Source organism: Pseudophryne corroboree (genome assembly GCF_028390025.1).
Source record: "Pseudophryne corroboree isolate aPseCor3 chromosome 3 unlocalized genomic scaffold, aPseCor3.hap2 SUPER_3_unloc_19, whole genome shotgun sequence".
In the NCBI taxonomy this organism is placed as follows: domain Eukaryota; kingdom Metazoa; phylum Chordata; class Amphibia; order Anura; family Myobatrachidae; genus Pseudophryne; species Pseudophryne corroboree.
Window position 1 is genome coordinate 2,076,265 of NW_026967507.1, and position 22,909 is coordinate 2,099,173.

At 44.6% G+C, this 22,909-nt stretch overlaps 2 protein-coding genes across 2 annotated transcripts in view; one reads left to right on the plus strand and one right to left on the minus strand.

Annotated features, from left to right (window-relative positions):
• LOC134983581 (zinc finger protein 568-like) overlaps positions 1-7,844 on the plus strand; it is a 36,602-nt gene extending 28,758 nt beyond the window's left edge. Inside the window, exon 5 of the mRNA XM_063949242.1 lies at positions 4,930-7,844. Coding sequence (XP_063805312.1) covers positions 4,930-6,347 — 1,418 coding nt within the window. The 3' untranslated portion in view covers positions 6,348-7,844. The remainder of the gene's footprint in view (positions 1-4,929) is intronic.
• The window catches only part of LOC134983582 (zinc finger protein 883-like), a 246,888-nt gene that overhangs the window by 59,642 nt on the left and 164,337 nt on the right, over positions 1-22,909 (minus strand). The window lies entirely within an intron of this gene.

The following is a 22,909-nucleotide window of genomic DNA, read 5'->3' on the forward strand; positions in this document are numbered from 1 at the left end:
GGGATCTAGAAGTTACTATCTCAGGTGACATAAAGGATAAATATAGTATTAATGGCACTATACTGGAAACTACTGAGGAGGAAAGGGATCTTGGAGTCACTATTTCAGATGACTTAAAAGCAGGTAAGCAATGTAACAAAGCAACGAGGAAGGCTGGTCAGATGTTTGGTGCATAGGGAGAGGAATCAGCAGCAGAAAGAAGTAATAATGCCACTGTATAGGTCATTAGTACGGCCTCATCTAGAATACTGCATTCAATTCTGCAGGCAATATCTTTAGTTAATTAGAGCCTGTACAAAGAATGGCAACTAAAATGGTGCATGGCCTACATCATAAAACATACCCAGAAACACTAAAAAAATCTCAATATGGATAGTGTGGAGCAGAGAAGGGAAAGGGGGGTCATGATAGAGACTTTCAAATATATCAAGAGACGTATTAGAACACGAGGACATGCACTGAAACTGGAGGGAGTGTTACAACAGGAGGATCTTCTTTCTGAAGGGTCCGTGGCTTCTGAAGATATTCTGGGCAGTGATCCTGTACACCCTGTGTTAATACTCGCAGAACTTACCAGCAGGTGAGTGCCTATAATACAGTAGCTGCTTTTCCCATAAGGCGTGATGTGCCTACCGGTACTTGGATGCCACCAGGACTTACGCCACTGGTGGTAGTGGGAGCTTAACTTCGGAATGACCCGGGTCAATGCCGAAGGCGTGAAAGACCAAAAGAAGATAGGTGCTGCTCTAAGACAAAAGAAGGAGAACAAACAATAGACACTTAAACACACAACTCTCCCAAACTCTGGACAGCTTTCAGGCTGGGAGAGTACATAATGTACACAAACAAACAATACACTAGAGCACAGGTTCTCAAACTCAGTCCTCGGGACCCTACACAGTACATAAAACAATTGAGAAATCACCGTCTGCGCTCATCAAATAGTTCCTATCCCAAAATGGGTTTTAGGGTGCCAAGTCTTTGATGAAGAGTATATTGTATTTCTCAGTTGCTCTTCGTAAATAGGCACGTCGGTCTAATATGTCCTGTACTCACGTTAATACGTGTAGGGTTCTTTTTATAATGTTGTCTTTAAAATTTCATTCTTTTCTTTCTTTTCTTTCTTCCTACTTCTCTGGGTGGATTCTTCAATGGATTCGTATCCTCGGAAAAAAAGAGTGGAAAAAGAACTGATGGTGTAGTAAGTTCGTGGTGAAGGAAGGATGTCTTTTTTCCTATTCTTCTATGGAGGGAGTGCGTAGTGGAATAACGGATGGACCTGTGTCTAGTAGTGCCTCTAGAGTGGTCCCAATTCTAGTGGGTTAGAGTAAAATGACTTTGTGCGTACCGTACTCACGTTTATACGTGATGTGCCTCTCCTATAAAGGTATCTTTAATATCTGTTCCCGGTATTTTCTCCTGGATGTTCGACCGGGGTACTAAGATGGTCCTTATCCTCAAAAAGGTTGGAGACAGGGAGATAGAGAAAGAGCGGGCGAGATTATGCGTAGGCCTTTATATATCTTTAAATGGTTTTGTGAAATGGCAAATGCTTAACGCATACCGTACTCACGTGAAAACGTGATATGTCCCTTGTATAAAGGTATCTTTAGGCTCCCTTTGATTCTTCTCCTCTTCCTCCGAACAGGATCCTGAAGGTTCTTGATCTCGGGAGTGGAACAAGGAGATAGAACAATAGATAGTGGGATAAATTTGTTACAAGAGGTAACTCCAAAGGGGAGATTGACTCCTCTAGTTTTTTCTTCTAGTGGGGGAGTGCGTACCGTACTCACATCCGTACAGGAAGGTGTAAACACATAAAGGTATCTTTCCTGCTATCAATCTGCTCTCATACACGGTCACTACCATACAGATTGAGCAAAAAATATGAAGAATGGTGGGCGTACCCAACTCACACTAGACAACGTAGGGACTTGTATATAAAGGTATCTTTAGAGTGGTCCCTGGGTTCTAGCAGTTCCTGGTTTCAAAATCCACTCCATTCACATTTTCATATGAGAGGAAAAAAATGAAGCATAGTGTCATGGATTGACACAAATAAACACAAAAAATTTAATATAGAGACTTCTAAAACAACATAAAAATGCCAAAGGACTCCAGGTAGGAGTGGGGGGTATACACAGATGAGTTTAAAGATGTTAAGTCCGGATTTTCCTCACCTTTGTGAATACCGTCCCAGTCAGTTCCCAGTGGTCCAGGCCCTCACACCAACGCGTTTCGACAGATAAAAGTCTTTTTCAAGGTGTGTGGTGAGGGTACTAGTGCCACTATTTATACCTCATGACAGGAAGTCATGTGATAGGGGTGTGGTTACAAAAGCATAGCATAATAATAAAATATACATAAAACCATACAAAAATACCTTGTGTGTGGTTCTATCCAACAATTAACAGAACTCCCAAGTAATGCAATAGGTTATAGAATTGCAAAGGTACCTTTTTAGGTATCTGGTATCGGGTAGAGCGGACACGACACGTCACTTCCGGTATTTGGAACGCACGTGGTTCCGGAAGTGACGTGTGGGTATAAAGTTTACTAAAAGATGTGGTGCCTATTTGAAGAAGATGGTATACTAGCAGTAGTTGCGGATAGTTGGAGTGGTGGGTGCCTGTAGTAGGGTCCCCCGGGATGCGCGGGTTGTTTGTCCGCTGTTCGTGTGGTGGACCGCATGCACCGGAAGTGACGGTCATGCGTTCCACTCAGGGGGTGCGTCCGCATATACTTCACAGTGCGGAGGATGCAGGACGCGACACTAGGGGATGATGGGATCCCGGAAGTAGCGCGAAGGAGCGCATTGCGTTCCATGTAAGGAAGGGGGCGCGCACATCTATGTGCAATAGGCCTGGAGGGACAGTGTTGCGTTCCAATGAGTAGTAATGGAACGCACACAGTACCAGGAAATAGCGTGGGTATCCTATGCTAACTGTGGAAAGATGATGAATTAATAGTATGGGGAGAGCAACTGAGAAATACAATATACTCTTCATCAAAGACTTGGCACCCTAAAACCCATTTTGGGATAGGAACTATTTGATGAGCGCAGACGGTGATTTCTCAATTGTTTTGTGTATCCGTGTTTTAGGGGGTTGAGTGACCACCTGCAGATATCACCACTGCTGCTCTCTGGGGCGCGGCAGTCCTCCACAAGCCCATTTCAGACCTACACGGTGCATGTTTTTCAGGTCTCCTCACAGAATCACAAGTGAAATAATTAGTTCCACCTGTGGACCTTTAAAAGGTGTCAGTGAGTAATGAATACACCTGTGCACCTGCTGGGTTACCTGCAAAACATGCACTGTGTGGGGTCCTGAGGACCGAGTTCGAGAACCTGTGACCTAGGGAAAGAAGTTAAAACAGCAAAGAGACAAAGTCACTGACAGTGGGAGTACTGAAGGTATACAGGAGAGATAGATAACAGAGGAAACACTAGACTATATAGCAAGAAGACGACAAAAGCAACACAACAGATTATGCAACTGAGACAAAGTTGGATGCTGATAATTATGCAACTGACACAGAGCTGGATACGGTAATAATGCAGAGCACAGTAGCTGTATAACCAGACAAAGGTATCCACGTCTAGCACTAGAACCTAGAGACAAGGGCTCCCGCTGCAACCAGGAACTATGACCAACAGGAATTAAGAGCCAGACAACACATATATAGGAGACAAGAGCCAATGAGAGCCACAGCACAGCCAGCCTCCCCTAATTATCAACTCTCTGCAGCTGTGCTGCTGCACGTCCACCAGCCTCCTGACTTTCACAGGCTAAGACAGTAGAGCAATTAAAACATTCATGGGATGGACAAAATGATCTCCATACAAACAAATAAGGATCAAATAAGGTTTGAGGTAAAAAAAAAAGGGGGGCAGACTAGATGGGCCAAGTGGTTCTCATCTCCCGTCACAGTCTATATTGGTGTGAATAGATCAAACAAAATAACTACACTTGTTGAGCAATGCAAACCATCGCAAGCAGCAAACGAGTTCATTTCTAATGTTTTGCCCAAATTCTTTTATGATGTCATTTTATGTCACTGCGAAATTATAGTGTGACGCACAGTAGTAGGGCAAATGGATGGAATAAATGATTTAGTAAATACACATGTTATGAGGGAACATGGGCCCTCATTCCGAGTTGTTCGCTCGTTATTTTTTTCTCGCAACGGAGCGATTAGTCGCTAATGCGCATGCGCAATGTCCGCAGTGCGACTGCGCCAAGTAAATTTGCTATGCAGTTAGGTAATTTACTCACGGCATTACGAGGTTTTTTCTTCGTTCTGGTGATCGGAGTGTGATTGACAGGAAGTGGGTGTTTCTGGGCGGAAACTGGCCGTTTTATGGGTGTGTGTGAAAAAACGCTACCTTTTCTGGGAAAAACGCGAGACTGGCTGGGGAAACGGGGGAGTGTCTGGGCGAATGCTGGGTGTGTTTGTGACGTCAAACCAGGAACGAAACTGACTGAACTGATCGCAGATGCCGAGTAAGTGTGGAGCTACTCAGAAACTGCTAAGAAGTGTCTATTCGCAATTCTGCTAATCTTTCGTTCGCAATTTTGATAAGCTAAGATTCACTCCCAGTAGGCGGCGGCTTAGCGTGTGCAAAGCTGCTAAAAGCAGCTTGCGAGCGAACAACTCGGAATGACCACCATGGTTTGAATAAACTTTATTACAATTGATGACATTTTATTGGTACTTGTTTTAAGGTAACATATATGATCTGTTTTGCACCACTCTCAGAAAACACTGCCCTTGTTTCCTTTCTTCTCCAGTATCATGTGTATGAGTGGGAAAAGTAGCACACCGAAAGTGTTCTACATGAGGTTGTACTATGCACAAACCTAAGGGGATAGGGGTGAGATCAAATATTGATTGATGATACTTAGTTATCTACTTTATTTCTACCAGATGGACGCAATACAAGGAATACCTTAGAGGGACATCTCACTTGGTCTCCAGATTGTAAATTAGAAGATAAGAACATCACACGAGGATCTCCAGAAGAAAACCCCATTTCCCTAAATATACATCCAGTACCTCACAGTGCAGATATATCATCTGATCCCTCTGTTCCTGAGGAATGTTCTCCTGGTAACTCACATATTGCTGCACATAGTACAGCTCGTAGCGGTGATACAGACGTTTCCTCTTCTGAGCAAGGGAAATGTTTTACACATAAATCAGATATTGTTAGACATCAGAGAGCTCACACAGTTGAGAGGCCATTTCCGTGCTCTGAATGTGGGAAATGCTATAAACAAAAATCATATCTAATTATACATCAGAGAGTTCACACAGGAGAGAAGTCATTTCCATGTTCTGAGTGTGGGAAATGTTTTACACGTAATGCAGATCTTGTTACACATCAGAGACGTCACACAGGTGAGAAGCCATTTCCGTGTCCTGAGTGTGGGAAATGTTTTACACGTAAATCACATATTGCTACACATCAGAGAAGTCACACAGGTGAGAAACCATTTCCATGTCCTGAGTGTGGGAAATGTTTTACACGTAAGTCAGAACTTGTTCCACATCAGAGACGTCACACAGGTGAGAAACCATTTCTATGCTCTGAGTGTGGTAAATGTTTTAATGACAAATCATATCTAAGAGTGCATCAGAGATGTCACACAGGTGAGAAACCATTTCTTTGTCCTGAGTGTGGGAAATGTTTTATAAAGAAATCAGCTCTTGAAATACATAAGAGAAGTCACACAGGTGAGAAATTATTTCCATGCTCTGAGTGTGGAAAATGCTTGGCACAGAAATCACAACTTGTTTCACATCAGAGAACTCATACAGGGGAGAGGCCATTTCCATGTTCTGAGTGTGGGAAATGTTTTGCACAGAAATCATATCTCGTTAAACACATGAGAAATCACACAGGTGAGAGGTCCTTTCCATGCTCTGAGTGTGGGAAATGTTTTACACAGAAATCACATCTTGTTAAACACATGAAAAGTCACATAGATGAGAAGTCCTTTCCATGCTCTGAGTGTGGGAAATGTTTTTCACGGAAATCGCATCTTGTTACACATCAGAGAGATCACACAGGTGGGAAGTCCTTTCCATGCTCTGAGTGTGGGAAATATTTTACACAGAAATCACATCTTTTTAGACATATGAGAAGTCACAGAGGTGAGAGGTCCTTTCCATGCTCTGAGTGTGGGAATTGTTTTACACGGAAATCACATCTTGTTAAACACATGAGAAGTCATACAGGTGAGAGGTCCTTTCCATGCTCTGAGTGTGGGAAATGTTTTTCACGGAAATCACATCTTGTTACACATCAGAGAAGTCACATAGGTGAGAACCAACTACTGTGAGATATCGGAAAGTCACAGTTGAATTTCCTCTAGTTGGAAGACATGAACCAGGGTTGCATTAATATTTTGCATATAAGAAAGCGATGTTGTATTTAGCACCTTTCTCACAATAGGATCCAAACCACTTTGTATATTTGTATAAGGTGAGGCAGCCATCGTGGGCATGCAGTTGCTGTTCTAATTAATCAGTCACATCTTTCTATGCCCAATTGGAGCTTGCAATCTAATTCCATATCACACACCAGGTTCCATTTTTTGTTAGAAGCCGCTTAATCTACCAGTGTGCTTTTGAGCTTTGTAGGAGAAAACTAGAGTAACCAGTAGAAAACCACGCAAGCATGGAGAGAACATACAAACTCCACACAAATATAGCCTTGGACATTGCACCTGACACCCCAATACAATGAGGCAGCAATTCTAACCACTGTGCCACCATGCTTAGTAAAAGTAGTTTACTTTATGCTTTTGTTTTCATTTCCAGTAAGAAATGTACAGAATGTATTCCAAGGGGTATATTTACATCATTGAGTGATGGAGGCAATTTAAAGTTCCAGACACAGGGTATATTACCATTACTAGTCACAGATATAAGTGACGGCAACATAAGACTGAGAAAAATCTCTTGTGTGTGACACTTATTGCAGTTTCTTTATTATATTCTGCATGTGCCAGAAAAACTGAGGCACCCATCTAGTAATGTGTAGGTGCTTTCAATAGAATTACAGCAGCAACACAATGTTATCTCCTGTATACCATGCCTCCTGTATACGCAATGCCTCTTGTAGGCCATGCCTCCTGTATGCCATGCCTGTGGAGTACGCTATATAAATAACTGATAATAAAAGACCCCACACCATAACCGCCACTGACTCCTGGAGTTTCCTTTGTTGGGATGTGACCATTGCCTTGTGGGGTTTTCTCCATCCATCTACATTAAACAGTTGGAACCTCAACTCGTCGGACCAGGATACACGTGTCCAGTCATCCTGTGTGCAGTGGCTGTGTTTACGAGCCCAGGTATTGCTCAGAGCCTTGTGCTGTGGGTCAGCAGTGGGACACGAGTGGTCATGGGCTCCTGTACCCCGTGCACTGTTGGAATGTTGATCTTACTTGTGCCCTCAGAATTAAATGTTGCTGTCATCTTCGTCAATGTGGCTCCTGGTCAGGAGTTACAATCCGCGCCAGGTGACACAGTCCATGATCATCAACAGTCTTTATCGGCCACAGTGGTGCCATGCTGGATGTCTCCCTTGCTGTGTTGCCGTGGCACACTCATGAAATTAAACATCAAACTCCAAACCTCATGTAGATTTCATAGCTGGAGTGATGCTCATGAGTGTTAATAAGAGGTGAGTGAGTAATTGAGGCAGCAATGTGTACAGAGGGATGGGTTGCAGAGAGAATGAAGACTGTATTTGCTTTGGAGAGAATACCATGTAGTGCAATGAAGAAAAACTATTTGTGGTACATGGGGGTAAATTTACTAAGGTGGGAGATTTTTAGAACTGGTGATGTTGTCCATGGCAACCAATCAGATTCTACTTACCATTTATCTAGCTGCTTCTAGCAGATAATATATATAATCTGATTGGTTGCTATGGGCAACATCACCAGTTCTACAAATCTCCCACCTTAGTAAATTTACCCCATGGTGTGTTTGAGAAAGAAGTTATTTTGGCATAGAGCATATGGAAGTTGCAATTGTTAAGCATTCAAATTCTTGTTACTGGTGTTGTTCAGTTGTTCATTTACAAACACAGTGTTATGAACAATTTGTGTATGGGAATGCACATTGACCAGCACAGCTGACCCTAGATTGCATGTAAATGAATACTATGGCTATTTAATACAGGCTACCAGTAAGGTGAATGTTATGCTGATTTTGACTATATGTGACTATGGAAGAAAGGAAAAAAAGTGAGATTATCCGCACTAGATTTATTCTCAAAATGGTAATCATAAGGAGTAATTTTTGAAAAACCAAATACCACTAGCAAAAATGTGAGAGAAGGACATTTTTGTCTAGTATTTCATGGTTTGGTGGTGCTCTCCAGAGTCGGATAGAAACATATTTAACCATATTTGGAGAAATAAAGCCTCTTTTTGGGGGGCACTCTTCATACTTTTGGGGGGCACTCTCAAATGTGCTCAAATATTATTTAATTATAACTTAATTGGTATGTGATAAACAGTATTTGTTTACTGGAAGAATGACGGCAGTTTTGTGTATCAAGATTTTCAAGATAAAAATAAAAAACAAGCTGATTTCAATATAAACATTGGTTTTTGTGACTTTGGGGGTCATTCCGACCTAATTGCACGCTAGGCGCGTCGTACGAGTACAAAGCGGATCGTTGCTGAGCGATGGATTTAACGAAGATTCCATTCGCACAGCTGATCGCAAGGAGATTGACAGGAGGAGGGCGTCTGTGGGTGGCAACTGACCGTTTTCAGGGAGTGGTTGGAAAAACGCTGGCGTGTCCAAGCGTTTGCAGTGCGGGTGTCTGGCGTCAATTCTGCCACCGGACAGGCTGAAGTGATCACAGTTGCTGAGTAAGTTCTGAGCTACTCAGAAACTGCACAAAACGTTTTTGTGCCGCTCGGCTGCACATGCGATCGCACACTTACAAAGCGAAAATACACTTTCCCCATAGGCGGCGACTATCTAATCGCAGCGCTGCAAAAAATAGCTATCGAGCGATCAACTCTGTATGACCCTCCCTTGTTCATTATATTGAGTATGCTGAAACGGCATCTACAAGCAGACCCAGGAGCAGAGAGAATGTAAATGTTTTGTTGTAGGAAATAAATATACATAAAGCCTAAATAAACCGTATCATTTACAATCCTTTGATTCGCATGTTGGGGGCCGTCCATCATAGGACATACATCCCACCGCCCACGCACTGCGATCATGCTGAAATTGCAATTGCGCCGCAATTTCAGCGTGATTGCTGAAATTTTGGATGCCTCCTGGTGGCAGCAGGAGGTCCACCGCCATTTTTTTTTGTTCTGACAACACCCCCCCATTTGCGCCTCCACTCCCCGCTTTACCCTGGACTGCCACCCGCCCACACCCACCTTGCAAATGCCTCTGCCTGTCAATCAGGCAGAGGTGTTCACAGTTAATGCTAACCATTATCATTAACCGCACGTGCAGGACGGAACCCGCACGTGGCAAGTGGGGGCCATTGGCAAACCTGCTGTGGGTCATGATTTGCGATCCAACCTGATAAAGCCCACAGTTTGTAACTTTCCAGATGTAGTACTGCTTATACAGCTATTTCTAGGATCCTGGTAACAATCAGAGAATTTGGTTTTGGGATACCAGAGTTCGCTATACAGTACCTTCTAACTTGCCCTATAGGTATATAAATTGTTAATGTGTGCCATGAACTTTCACAATATTAATATATTGGATAATAGGATTTTAATTACCTACCAGTAAATCCTTTTCTCGTAGTCCGTAAAGGATACTGGGGTCCACATTAGTACCATGGGGTATAGACGGGTCCACTAGGAGCCTTGGGCACTTTAAGAAATTAATAGTGTGGGCTGGCTCCTCCCTCTATGCTCTTCCTACCAGACTCGGTCTAGAAACTGTGCCCGACGAGACGGACATATTCTGAGGAAGGATGTAACAGAACAGTGGTGAGATTCGAACCAGCACACACAACCAAGAGGAAAGCCATGCTAACCAAACTTGAACAGCAACAGCTGAACCAACAATAATACTCAACGAAGTAACAGTGCAGGAAAACACGAAGCACCAGGTGGACTCCCAGTATCCTCTATGGACTACGAGAAAAGGATTTACTGGTAGGTAATAAAAATCCTACTTTCTCTTATGTCTTAGAGGATACTGGGGTCCACATTAGTACCATGGGGATGTACCAAAGCTCCTAAACCGGGTGGGAGAGTGCTAAGGTTTTTGCAGAACTGATTGACCAAACTGCAGATCCTCAGAGGCCAAAGTATCGAACTTGTAGACCTTAGCAAATGTGTTCGAACCTGACCAAGTAGCTGCTCGGTAGAGCTGTAAAGCTGAGACACCACGGGAAGCTGCCCAGGAAGAACCCACCGACCTAGTAGACTGGGCCTGTACTTTTGGAACCGGCAATCCTGCCATAGAATAAGCATGCTGGACAGTAAGCTTGATCCAGCAGGCAATAGACTGCTTTGAAGGAGGAGACTCAATATTTTTGGGATCATAGAGAACAAACAGCAAGTCAGATTATCTGTGACGAGCTGTCCGCTGCACGTTGATCTTCAAAGCCCTCAACATCCAAGGACTTTGAGATAGGAGGGGTGTCATTAAACACTGGAACACAATAGGTTGGTTGATATGAAATGCAGACACCACCTTAGGAAGAAATTGCTGACGAGTTCTGAGTTCAGCTCTATCCTCATGAAAAAAATCAAATAGGGGCTCTTGTAAGACAACGCCCCTAATTCCGACACATGTTTCGCCGAAGCCAAGGCCAACAGTGTGATGGTCTTCCACGTAAGAAACTTTACGTCAGCCTCCCGGAAAGGTTCAAGCCATTTAGATTGGAGAAACTGCAACACCACGTTGAGATCCCAAGGTGCCGTGGGAGGCACAAAGGGCAGTTGGATGTGCAGAATGCCTTTTAAGAACGTCTGAACCTCAGGGAGAGAAGCCAGATGTTTCTGGAAGAAAATGGACAAGGCTGAAATCTGGACTTTTATGGAGCCCAGGCATAGGCCCACATCCACACCTGACTGTAGAAAAAGGAGAAAACGTCCCAGTTGAAAGTCCTCCACAGGGAATTTTCTGAGTTCACACCAAGAAATATACTTTCACCGAATACGGTGGTAATGTTTAGACGTTACCCCCTTCCTTGCCTGGATCAAGGTAGGAATAACCTTGTCCGGAATCCCTTTCTGGGCTAGAATCTGATACTCAACTTCCATGCCGTCAAATGTAGCTGTGATACGTCTTGGTAGACGAACGGTCCTTGTTGCAGAAGGTTCTCTCGAAAAGGTAGAGGCCATGGATCCTCTAGGAGTATCTCCAGTAGGTCTGCATACCAAGCCCTTCTTGGCCAATAAGGAGCAATGAGAATTGCTTGAACCTTTTCCCGGTTTATTCTTTTTAGAAATCTTGGGATCAATGGAAGTGGTGGAAACACATACACCATCTGATAGTCCCATAGAGTCACCAGAGCGTCCACTGACACTGCCTGTGGGTCTCTCGACCTGGAACAGTACCGCTTGAGCTTCTTTTCAAGCCTAGAGGCCATCATGTCGACCTCTGGAGTTCCCCACCGACGCGTCAGGCACCCGAACACCTCCGGGTGAAGGCCCCACTCTCCTGGATGGAGGTCGTGTCTGCTGAGGAAGTCCGCTTCCCAGTTGTATACTCCCGGAATGAAGATCGTGGACAATGCCACAGCGTGTCTTTCTGTCTAGAGGAGAATCTGCATTACCTCTGACATTGCTGCTCTGCTCTTCGTTCCGCCCTGCTGGTTTATGTATGTTACCACCGTCACATTGTCAGACTGAACCTGAATGGCCCAATCTTGAAGATGTGATGCCTGTAGAAGGGCATTGTATATGGCCCTTAGTTCCAGAATGTTGATTTGGAAGAATCGCTTCTTAACTTGTCCATTTTCGTTGAAACTGTTCCCCCTGGGTGACTGCTCCCCAACCTCTGAGGCTTGCATCCGTGGTTAGCAGAATCCAATTTTGAATCCTGAACCTTTGACCATCGGTCAGCTGAGAAGTCTGAAGCCACCACAGAAGAGAAATCCTGGCTCTTGGTGAGAGACATATCCGCTGGTGCATGTGGAGATGCGATCCCCAACAGGTCCAGCTGGAAGGACCTTGCATGAAACCTTCCGTACTGCAGCGCCTCATAAGCGGCTACCATCTTCCCCAGAAGACAAATGCACAGACGCACCGATATCCGTTCTGGTCTTATTACATCCCGCACCATCGACTGGATTACCAAAGCCTTTTTCAATAGATGGAATACTACTCTCTGTGCTACCGTGTCCAGCATCATCCCCAGGAATGGAAGCCTCCTTGTCGGTTCCAGGTGAGATTTTGGCAGGTTCAGAATCCAACCGTGCGCCTGGAGTATTCGAGTCGAAAGGGCAATGTTGTCTTAACAGCCTGTCCCTGGATGGTGCTTTTATCAGCAGGTTGTCCAGGTATGGACTTATGTTCACTCCCTGTTTGCAGAGGAGGAACATCATCACCCGTGGTGCCGTTGAGAGCCCAAATGGTAGAGCCTGGAACTGGTAGTGATAGTCCTGCAATGCAAACCTTAAATAAGCCTGATGAGGCGGACAGATCGGGATATGAAGGTACGCATCCTTGATATCCAGAGACACCAAGAACTCCCCTTCCTCCAGACTTGAGATCACCACTCTCAGAGACTCCATCTTGAATTTGAACACTCGTAAATACGGGTTCAGTGACTTGAGGTTTAGAATGGGTCTTACCGAACCAACCAATTTCGGAACCACAAACAGGTTGGAATAATGACCCTTGTTTTGCAGTTGAGGTGGAACTGGAACAATGACCTGAGTCTGTACCAGTTTTTGAATGGCTGTCTGCAAAGTCATACTTGCCTTTGGAGAAGCTGATAAGCCTGATTTGAAGAATCTGTGAGGTGGGAGTTCCTGAAACTCCAGTCATCTACCCTGGGTGATAAGGTCTTTGACCCAGGGATCTAGGCCAGTGGTTGCCCATATGTGACTGAAATATCGTAAGCGGGCTCCCATCTGCCTGTCCTCCATGCAGTGTGGTCCATCGTCATGCTGAAAGCTTTGAGGAAGCAGATCCAGAGGTCTGTTCCTGTGAACCTGCAGGGGCAGGTTTTCTAGATTTACTTCTATTACCCTTGAAGGCAGTAGACGCACCTTTTGATTTACCTTTGAATCTTGCTGTCCGAAAGGACTGCAGAGTAGGAGCAGAATAGGTTTTCCTAGCTGGGGGTGCTGTGGAAGAAAGCTATGTAGACTTACCCGCCATAGCCTTGGATATCCACGTATCCAGTTCATCTCCAAACAGGGCTTCACCTGTGAACGGTAGGCTTTTCTGGAATCTGCATCCGCATCCACTAGCCTGAGAATGTGCACTATCCTGAGTACACTGTAGTGATCCCCCTGGGGACGAGAAGCACTCTGCAGTGCAGGACACACACTCTTTTGACATAGAGAAAACACACCCACACAGTAGAGAAGAGGTTAAAGCACAGTTAACCTACACAGCCCCCTGGGGAGACACAGAGTATGATGGAACCAGCCACACCGCACCCTTATGGCTAATGTAAGCTTAGCCGGGTCACAAAATAAGTACCCTTAATAGGGGCTTAGTATTCCACTATTGCCCCCCCCCCCCCCCCACCCGCTATAACCCCCTGGTACCACTGAGGTAAACTGGAGTCTTGATGGAGGAGCTGCGCGTCCCTCTTAGACTGTTCAGTGAGATCAGAGGGAAAATTGTGCTGGTGAGCTGCTGGATCCACTCATAGTGAAGCCCCGCTCCCTCAATGGTGTGCGGTATTCCCAGTTTTTTATACTGGCTGAGGTCATTTTGTAAACTTACCAGTGGGTTGGAACCCCTGTAAGTGTATCTGCCCAGTGTGGGTAGTGGAATTGACTTCAGCTCGCCCCTCACCATGGATACACACCTTTACAGTGTGTTACTGAAGCCTGGAGCCGCAGCCTGCCAGCTAGTGCTGCGCTCCTACCCTTGTGCCGCCATTACCGCCGGCGACACGCTAACCGGGACGCTGGTGTTCTACTCACCACTCATCTTTCTTCTGGCTCTGTTAGGGTTGGCGGCGTGCTGCTGGAGGGTACGCTCGCCGTGGTGGGTCTTGCGAATGACTCCCTCAGGAGCTCAGTGTCCTGTCAGCTGAGAAACGGGACCATTAACTCTTTAGGAAGTTGGTCCGTTTTCCCCCCTAAGTCCCACGAAGCAGGCAGACTGGTACCTGTAAAATAACAAACAGAAAATAAATGCAGTAAAACTCTCTTTAGGAGCTTCCCTAAGCGCGACCGGCTCCTCCGGGCACATTTTCTAAAACTGCGTCTGGTAGGAGGGGCATAGAGGGAGGAGCCAGCGCACGCAATTAATTTCTTAAGGTGCCCAAGGTACTAATGTGGACCCGTCTATACCCCATGGTACTAATGTGGACCCCAGTATCCTCTAGGACGTAAGAGAAATGTCTATTATTTGCTGAATCTCTCCATCGCCTCAGCAACGCAAGATTTTACTGGAACCTTTTGTGTCAAACAAATTATACATGTTACCTATCACGGCCCCAGGGAAAGCTGCTAAGGTCAGTCCCCGTTTCCTGCCTGTCAGGCCGCTTGTTCGCACAGCCGCAATAGTAACAGCAGTTGGGTTGGGTTCCCTGTGTGCAATGCTCCTGCCGTGCCGGCAGCATGGATGATGTTATCTTGCTTAGTGTCAGCTGACCATTCTCTGACCAATTCCATGCAGCCGGAGAGGCAGCTGACACTCCCAGCCAATCCTGTGTCACCAAGGGGTTTAAAGCTTCCTTCTTTTCAGTGTTCAGGTTGCCAGTGCCATAAGTCACGCAGCTCTGTGTGTGAACTTTGTAGCTGCGCTCCTCAGAGTTTCCAGTTGCTACCCTAAGTTCCTGCATTTCTCTGAGTTCCCATCACAGTGACCATCGGTGCAAGTCCGATATTGCCAGACCATCGCCTTTCTTCTTTCGTCCTTTTTTTCTTTAGCCCAGGTAAGACACTTCTGACGTTGTTTGCTGTTCAGGAGTGGCTTGACAAGAGGAATACGACATTTGAAGCCCATGTCCAGGATCCGTCTGGATGTGGTGACTCTTGATGCATTGGTGGATTGATACTCGATACTGTGCTGGATTGGCCAGCAAACTCACCGGACCTGAACCCTATAGAGCCGTGTTTTTCAGTCACTGTGCCGTGGCGCACGTGTGCCCTGAGCAGTCTCCAGGTGTGTCGCCATAGAAGCGGAGCCAGGCCCGTCAGTGTTTTGCCGCTACTGAGGCCCTGGAACAATCAATACTGGTGGGTTTAGTGGCTGCAGAGCCAGTTCTAATCCCGGGCAGTGTTGGGCTCTTCTGGCTTTCTCAGATGTGGCTCAGGGGTTACCTATGGAGAAGCTGCGACATGACATCCTAGGACACGCAACTGCACCATGCATCACCATTATATTTGAGTGTGCCTTGGCAATATTTAAATCTTGTTCAGTGTGCCACGAGTTGTAAAAGGTTGAAAATCTCTGCCATAGAGAATCTATCGGGCATTGCCAATGGGAGTGGTATGGAAGGTAGATAGTAACTAGGTCGACAGTGTCTAGGTCGACCACTATTGGTCGACAGTAACTAGGTCGACAGGGTCTTCAGGTCGACAGGTCAAAAGGTTCAGGTCAAAGGAGTTTTTATGTTTTTTTGGTGGTGTTTTCTTCGAATTAGTGCACCGTGTCCCCTCGCATGGCTCGCTTGCTCGGCACAGGCTACCATTCCAATCGTAGTCCACGTGGATCGTTAACTATGAAAAGGTTAAAAAAAAAAAAGAAAAAAAATCATGAAAAACTCATGTGGACCTTTTGACCTGTCGACCTAGAGACCCTGTCGACTTAGTTACTGTCGACCTAGATGGTGTCGACCTAGTTACTGTCAACCTAGAGACCGGATCCCATTGCCAAGAGAAAGATGAGAGACATGAGACGGAACAATGCAGAAGAGCTGAAGGCCGCTATTGAAGCATGCGGGTCTTCCATAACACCTCAGCAGTGCCACCGGCTGATAGAATCCATGTCACGCCGCATTGAGGCAGTAATTCATGCAAAAGGGGCACAAACCAAGTACTGAGTACGTATGTATAGTTATACTTTTCAGAGGGACGACAATTCTGTATTAAAAATCCTATTTTAATGATTTCATGTAATATTCTAATTTTCTGAGATTTTGGATTTGGGGTTTTCTTAAGCTTTAAGCCACAATCATCAAAATTATAACAAAGGCTTGAAATATCTAACTTTGCATGTAATGAGTCTATATTATATATTAGTTTCGCCTTTTAAGTTGAATTACTGAAATAAATTAACTTTTGCACGATATTCAAATTTTTCTGAGTTTCCCCTATATACTAACACATTCGTGTTTTTGTGACCGATTGCTAGTATGATTTGCTGACTCTAACTCTGTTATTTGTTAGCTGTCCCTTGTGTTGTTCTTTCGAGATCCTCAATGCTGGTGCGAGGCAGGGTGGAATCTGATTGTATTTCACTTTAGAGTACTAAAGTGAATACGGTCACATTTATGCATATATTATACTGATTGGTGTGGTAAATATCGTTGCTATGTCCACGAAAGGCAAAGGTGACGAGATAAGGGGTGTAGCCCAAAGGTATACTGTATGAATCTCTTTCAAAGAGAGTGAGGTTTATGACATTAGCCAGGAAATAGGATCCCTGCATTCCAATCAGGACATTTGGTCACACTAACCTGGTCTGTTTACAGCCCCTCTGTTGACATAACAAACAAATTGGCCTTATCAGCCCTCAATGTCCAGAGCTTGGCAATATCTGCTTTTGATGTAGAAATGTAATCCCCCTTTACAATGGTCATGTCAGAATCCAGGCCACAGATCATTTATATTGTGGACAATATACAATTCTCCCTATTATCAGTACTTATAACCTCTGGTCTGGTCATTGCACATGTCATACTTTATGGTCTGCAGATCTCCCCCAGCATAGATGTATGGAGGTTAAATGCAGGACATTGCCTGTCAGCCATTTTGTCACATCTGAGCTGAAAGAATACAAAAGTATATATATAAAGTCACTTGAAAACATTATTGGTGATTATTCCGGCAGGTAATCACCACACCTTAGATCACATATAATTTGTGATCCTCCTTTCTGTATTTAAACATGACAAGCCCTGCTTAGCTAAAAAAGTTTTGTGCAGTGGAAGAGTAACCCTGGAGCTACTTACCCTGTGCGACGGATCCAGCGACGTTCCTCCCGGCTTTGACATCAGACATCCACCCTCCGTTTGCCAAGACATGCCTGCGTTCGGACGACCACTCCTCGAAAATGGCATCCAACGGTGAGTATCCGCCCCGGAACTCCTCTCCGCTGTCAATCTTCTCGCGATCGGTGCTGCGTCTTCTTTTTTCACTGTGCGCATCGTTGCCCGGCGACCCACGCCACGCATGCGCACGCTGCACATGCACAGTTCCGACCCGTTCGCACTGCAGCAAAGAACCGCTGCGTGCGAACAGGTCGGAATGACCCCCATTGTGAAAGGAAAAAAAGGATGGCTCTTAGGAAATATAAGCAGACACAAAATAATGAAGACAAAGATATATATCTTGTTAGACAGAAGGAGACTAAGAAGGTAATCAGATGTGCAAAGGCACAAGCTGAGGAGAGAATGGCCCAGTCAGTGGGTAAAGGAGGCAAAACTTTTTTTTAGGTATATAAGTGAAAGGAGAAAAACAAAAGGTGGAATTATAAAACTAAAGACAGAGACTGGGAGATAACGTAATAGCAGATCATCTTAATAATTATTTTTGCTCAGTATTCACTACTGAAAGAGAGGGGAAGGAGCCCCATAGTTAAGTTGCAGGGATATTCAGGAAAATGAAACTAGTACATTTACAGAGGAGAAGGTCCTAACAGAACTATCAAAGCTGAAAGTGTACAAATCTATGGGGCCAGATGGGAAACATCCAAGGATACTAAATTAACTTAAAGAGGTGCTGGTAGCACCATTGACAGAATTATTCAACAAGTCATTAGCTACAGTAGTAATTCCAGAGGACTGGAAAAGAGCGAACGTAGTCCCACTGGACAAAAGTGGAAGCAAGGAAGAGGCAAACAACTTCAGACTAGTGAGTCTTACATCAGTAGTAGGGAAATTGATGGACACACTCTTAAAAGAAAGAGTTGTAGATTATCTCAAATACAGCAATTTACAGGATCTCAAACAGCATGGATTCACTGGGGGGAGATCATGTCAAACAAATCTTATTGACTAAAGTGATGGATAAAGGTGGAGCCGTGGATATAGCTTATCTAGACTTTAGTAAGGCTTTTGACACTGTTCCACATCGCAGACTGCTAAATAAACTTGGAAGTTTAGGATTGGATACTAGGATTATTGAATGGATAAGATCTTGGTTGCAGGATAGAAAACAGAGAGTTGTGGTAAATGGAGTGCATTCACAGGAGGGAAATGTTACCAGTGGAGTACCGCAGGGATCTGTACTTGGACCAGTGCTTTTTAATATCTTTATTGGTGACATTGCAAATGGCATTAAAGGGAAAGTATGCCTTTTTGCAGATGACACAAAGGTATGCAACAGGGTAGACACACCAGGTGAGGTAAAACAAATGATTGAGGATCTAGGTAGACTAGAGGAATGGTCAAGAGTGTGGCAATTACAGTTTAATTTGAAAAAATCATCCAAAGGCTAAATATAGTATTAATGGCACTATACTGGAAACTACTGAGGAGGAAAGGGATCTAGGAGTCACTATTTCAGGTGACTTAAAGGCTAAATATAGTTTTAATGGCACTATACTGGAAACTACTGAGGAGGAAAGGGAACTAGGAGTTACTATTTCAGGTGACATAAAGGTAGGTAAGCAATGTAACAAAGCAATGAGGAAGGCTAGTCAGATGCTTGGCTGCATTGGGAGAGGAATCAGCAGCAGAAAGAAAGAAGTAATAATGCCACTGTATAGGTCATTGGTACGGCCTCATCTAGAATACTGTGTCCAGTTCTGGAGGCCATATTAATACATTAGAGACTGCACAAAGAAGGGCAACTAAAATGGTGCATGGCCTACATCACAAAACTTACCCAGAAAGACTAAGAAATCTCAATATGTATAGTTTGGAGGAGAGAAGGGGAAGTGGGGACATGATAGAAACTGTCACATATATCAAGGGTTTTACCAAAGTCCAGGAGGGAAACATTTTCCAAATGAAGAGAAGCAATAGGACATGAGGACATGCACTGAGACTGGAGGGGGGGAGGTTCAGGGGAAATTTGCGGAAAAATTACTTCACAGAAAGGGTAGTGGACAAGTGGAATAGCCTCCCATCAGAGGTGGTAGGGGCTAAGTCAGTAGCGCAATGTAAACATGTATGGGATAGACATAAGGATATCCTTACACAGAAATAAGGACCAAATAAGGCTTGAGATAAAAATATGTTAAAAAAGAGGGGCAGACTAGATGGGCCAAGTGGTTCTTATCTGCCGTCAAATTCTATGTTTCTATGTAACAGACAGAAAGATTGATGGATTTTTAAAAACTGTTTTTTCTTTGGAGGGGCAGTTACTGGCCCAGCTATGGACACAGCCTGGGTGGCTAAGGCAGTAGCAGGCTGGCCAGAAGCTTTGGAAGAAGATCTTTCAACCGCTACGAGAAAACATTGTCCCTTATTAAAAATATAAAGCAGGTGGCTGCTACTCAAGTGTCCGCTTCCTCAGTTTCAGCTCGCAGATCTGTTTGGTTATGTTCATTGAAGGCTGACTCAGAATCCAAGAAGGTTCTGGAATCTTTGCCTTTTGTTGGAAATAATCTGTTTGGTACAGAATGAGATAATATTCCTGTGTCTTTGTGAAGCAGACTCCAAAAAGGTGAAGTTTCCCATTACATATAAGACTAAACCCAAGTTTCCAGCTTTCCAATCCTTTCAGGTCCAGGGTAAAGCTAAAGAAAAGGCTTACAGCAAACAGTCTCAGCCGGTCAGATCTGGTAAGACTAGGAACAGGAATGGACAAGGAAAACGGACATGGTCAACCAGACGCCCAGCTTCTAAAGCAGAAGACAAGCTGTCAGTTTGATGGTACGGGCATCCACCTGGGGGATCCCAGGGTGGGAGGCCAACTTCTTATTTTTGCACAGGTTTGGAAAAATTCCACCATAGATACCTGTGTGCAAGAAGCGGTGTCTCATGGTTCTGCTTTCTCCTTCACGGAAGAATCTTCCTCAAAGATTTTTTTGTACCAGCCTGTCTCCAAGGGAATCGATGGCCCTGGCTCTACAAGGTGGTGCAAAAATTACTGCAGTCAGGAGTGATAGTACTGGTTCCTACTACACAGAGGGGGAGATGTTTCTATTCCAACTTGTTTCTAGTTCAGAAACTAAATGGATCCTACCAACCCATTTTCAATCTCAAGACTCTGAACAAATACATCTGGGTGTTTCGGTTCTGTATTGAAACACTTCGGTCTATTATCCTGGCAATGGAGCCGGGAGACTTTATGGTGTCCCTGGATATCCAGGATGCTTACCTCCATGTACCTATAGAACCTTTCTATCAGTGCTATCTCAGGTAGGCTATCCTACAACAGCATTTCCCGTTTCAGGCCCTATTATTTGGACTGGCTACAGCTCCAAGGGTATTTACCAAGATTATGGTGGTGATGGCAGCTTACCTTCATCGTTAGGAAATAAGGATTTTCCTATATTTGGACGACCTGTTGATCCTGTCTCAGTCTCAGGAAACTCTGTTACGCCATCTCTAAGTGACAATAGCCTGTTTGCTGGTTCACGGCTGGCTTATAAATTAGGCAAAGTCCTCCTTAGTCCCGTCGCAATGGATGACACATCTGGGAGCTGTGTTGGATACCAGTCTTCAGATAATCTTTTTACCTCTGAACAAAATAACCTCCCTACAGATGAGGGTCCAGTAATTGCTACACAGTCGGAAAATATCCATCCATGCAGCAATGCAAGTTCTGGGGTCAATTTCGACATGGTGGAATATGCTCAATTCCATTTGAGACCCCTTCAACATCTGATTCTCTCCAAATGGAATGCAAAACATCAGATGATAAAAACCCAGACAATAGTCCTTCCTCAGGAAGTGCATCGGTCTCTAACCTGGTGGTTACAGATGTCCCATCTGGACAAAGGTCATCCCTTTGGATCACAGATTGGGAAATTTTGACAACAGATGCAAGTCTTCAGGGCTGGGGAGTGGTGACAGGTCACTACTCGTTCCAGGGACTGTGGTTCAAGGATGAAAGTTGTCTGTCAATCAACATTCTGGAGCTTCGGGCCATATACATGGCACTCAACCAGGCAAAAGGAATACTCCATGGCAAGCCGATTCAGAATCATTCAGACAATACCACGGCAGTAGCATATCTCAGTCATCAGGTAGGTACTCGAAGTTGAATGGCACTGAAGGAGGTAAGCCACACAATAGAATGGGCAGAGCTTTATCATCCATGTCAGCAGTGTTCATGCCAGGAGGCACGACAAGCGAATGGGCCTTGCACCCAAAAGTCTTCCAGATTCTGGTAAACAAATGGGGTCTACTAGAAGTAGATCTGATAACCTCTCGTCAGAACAACAAAGTACCTGTGTACGGGTCAAGAATAAAAGATCCCGAAGCGAGCTTCGTGGATGCACTATCCATGAGATGGAATTTTCATCTGGCTTACGTGTTTCCACCAATCTCTCTGGTACTCAGAGTGATACGAAAAGTCAAACAGGAAGGGTGCACCGTGACATTAATAGCTCTGGCATCGCCCAGAATAAATTGGTACACAGATATGCAGATGCTTTCCACGGATGCTCCATTCCTATTGCCACAACATCCAGAACTGCTGATTTAAGGTCCCTCGTCTCTTCAAACATCTGGATTGACTGTCTTTGATGGCGTAGCTCTTGAAACATCAGTATTAAAGGCTAAAGGGTTTGTGCAAGAGGTAATCCAGATGATGCTTAAAAGCAAGAAAGCCTTCTTCTCGCATCTACTATAGGATCTACCAAAAATGTGGATCCTAGGTCCTTCAGAATATCTAGAATTCTAACCTTTCTTCAAGAGGGAATGGACAAGGGGCTCCTTGTGGCTTCCTTGAAGGTACAAGTGTCAGCATTATCTGTATTGCCGACCTACAGGATGTTCGCACATTCTTCCAGGGATTGCTTCATATTCAACCTCCTTTTGTTCCTCCAACAGCTCCCTGGGATCTAGGCTTAGTTCTCAGGGCTCTTCAGGTTGCTCCATTTGAATCACTGTCTCGGGTGGATTTCAAATGGTTAACAGGCAAGGTGCTGTTTCTTCTGGCAATGTCTTCTGCTAGAAGAGTATCAGATTTAGGAGCACTGATGTGTTGTCCTCCTTATCTGGTATTTCATCCAGATAGAGCAGTTCTTAGCACCAAATCTGGATATCTTCCTAAGGTGGTCTCTAAGTTCCATCTTAATAATAAAGGTTCCGGCTTTTCAGGGACTGGACCTCTCTGCGGGAGATGCATCATTGGACATAGTTCGTGCTCTAAATATCTACGTGGATCATACCAGTGCCATCAGGACAGACTCCCTCTTCATCCTCTACGGATCTCACAAGAGAGGATGGCCAGCTGATAAGCTGTTACATGTGCTGTCTGAAGCTCTGTTCTGTCTGTATAATTGCAGCTCTATTCTGTCTGCTTAATTGCTGTAGCAGCACACCTGTTGGGGAATGCTTTGTTACCTGACTCCAGCCTGTTTCTTGTGAAAGTCAGGAGTCTAGTGGATGTGCAGTAGGACAGCCGCAGAGAGTT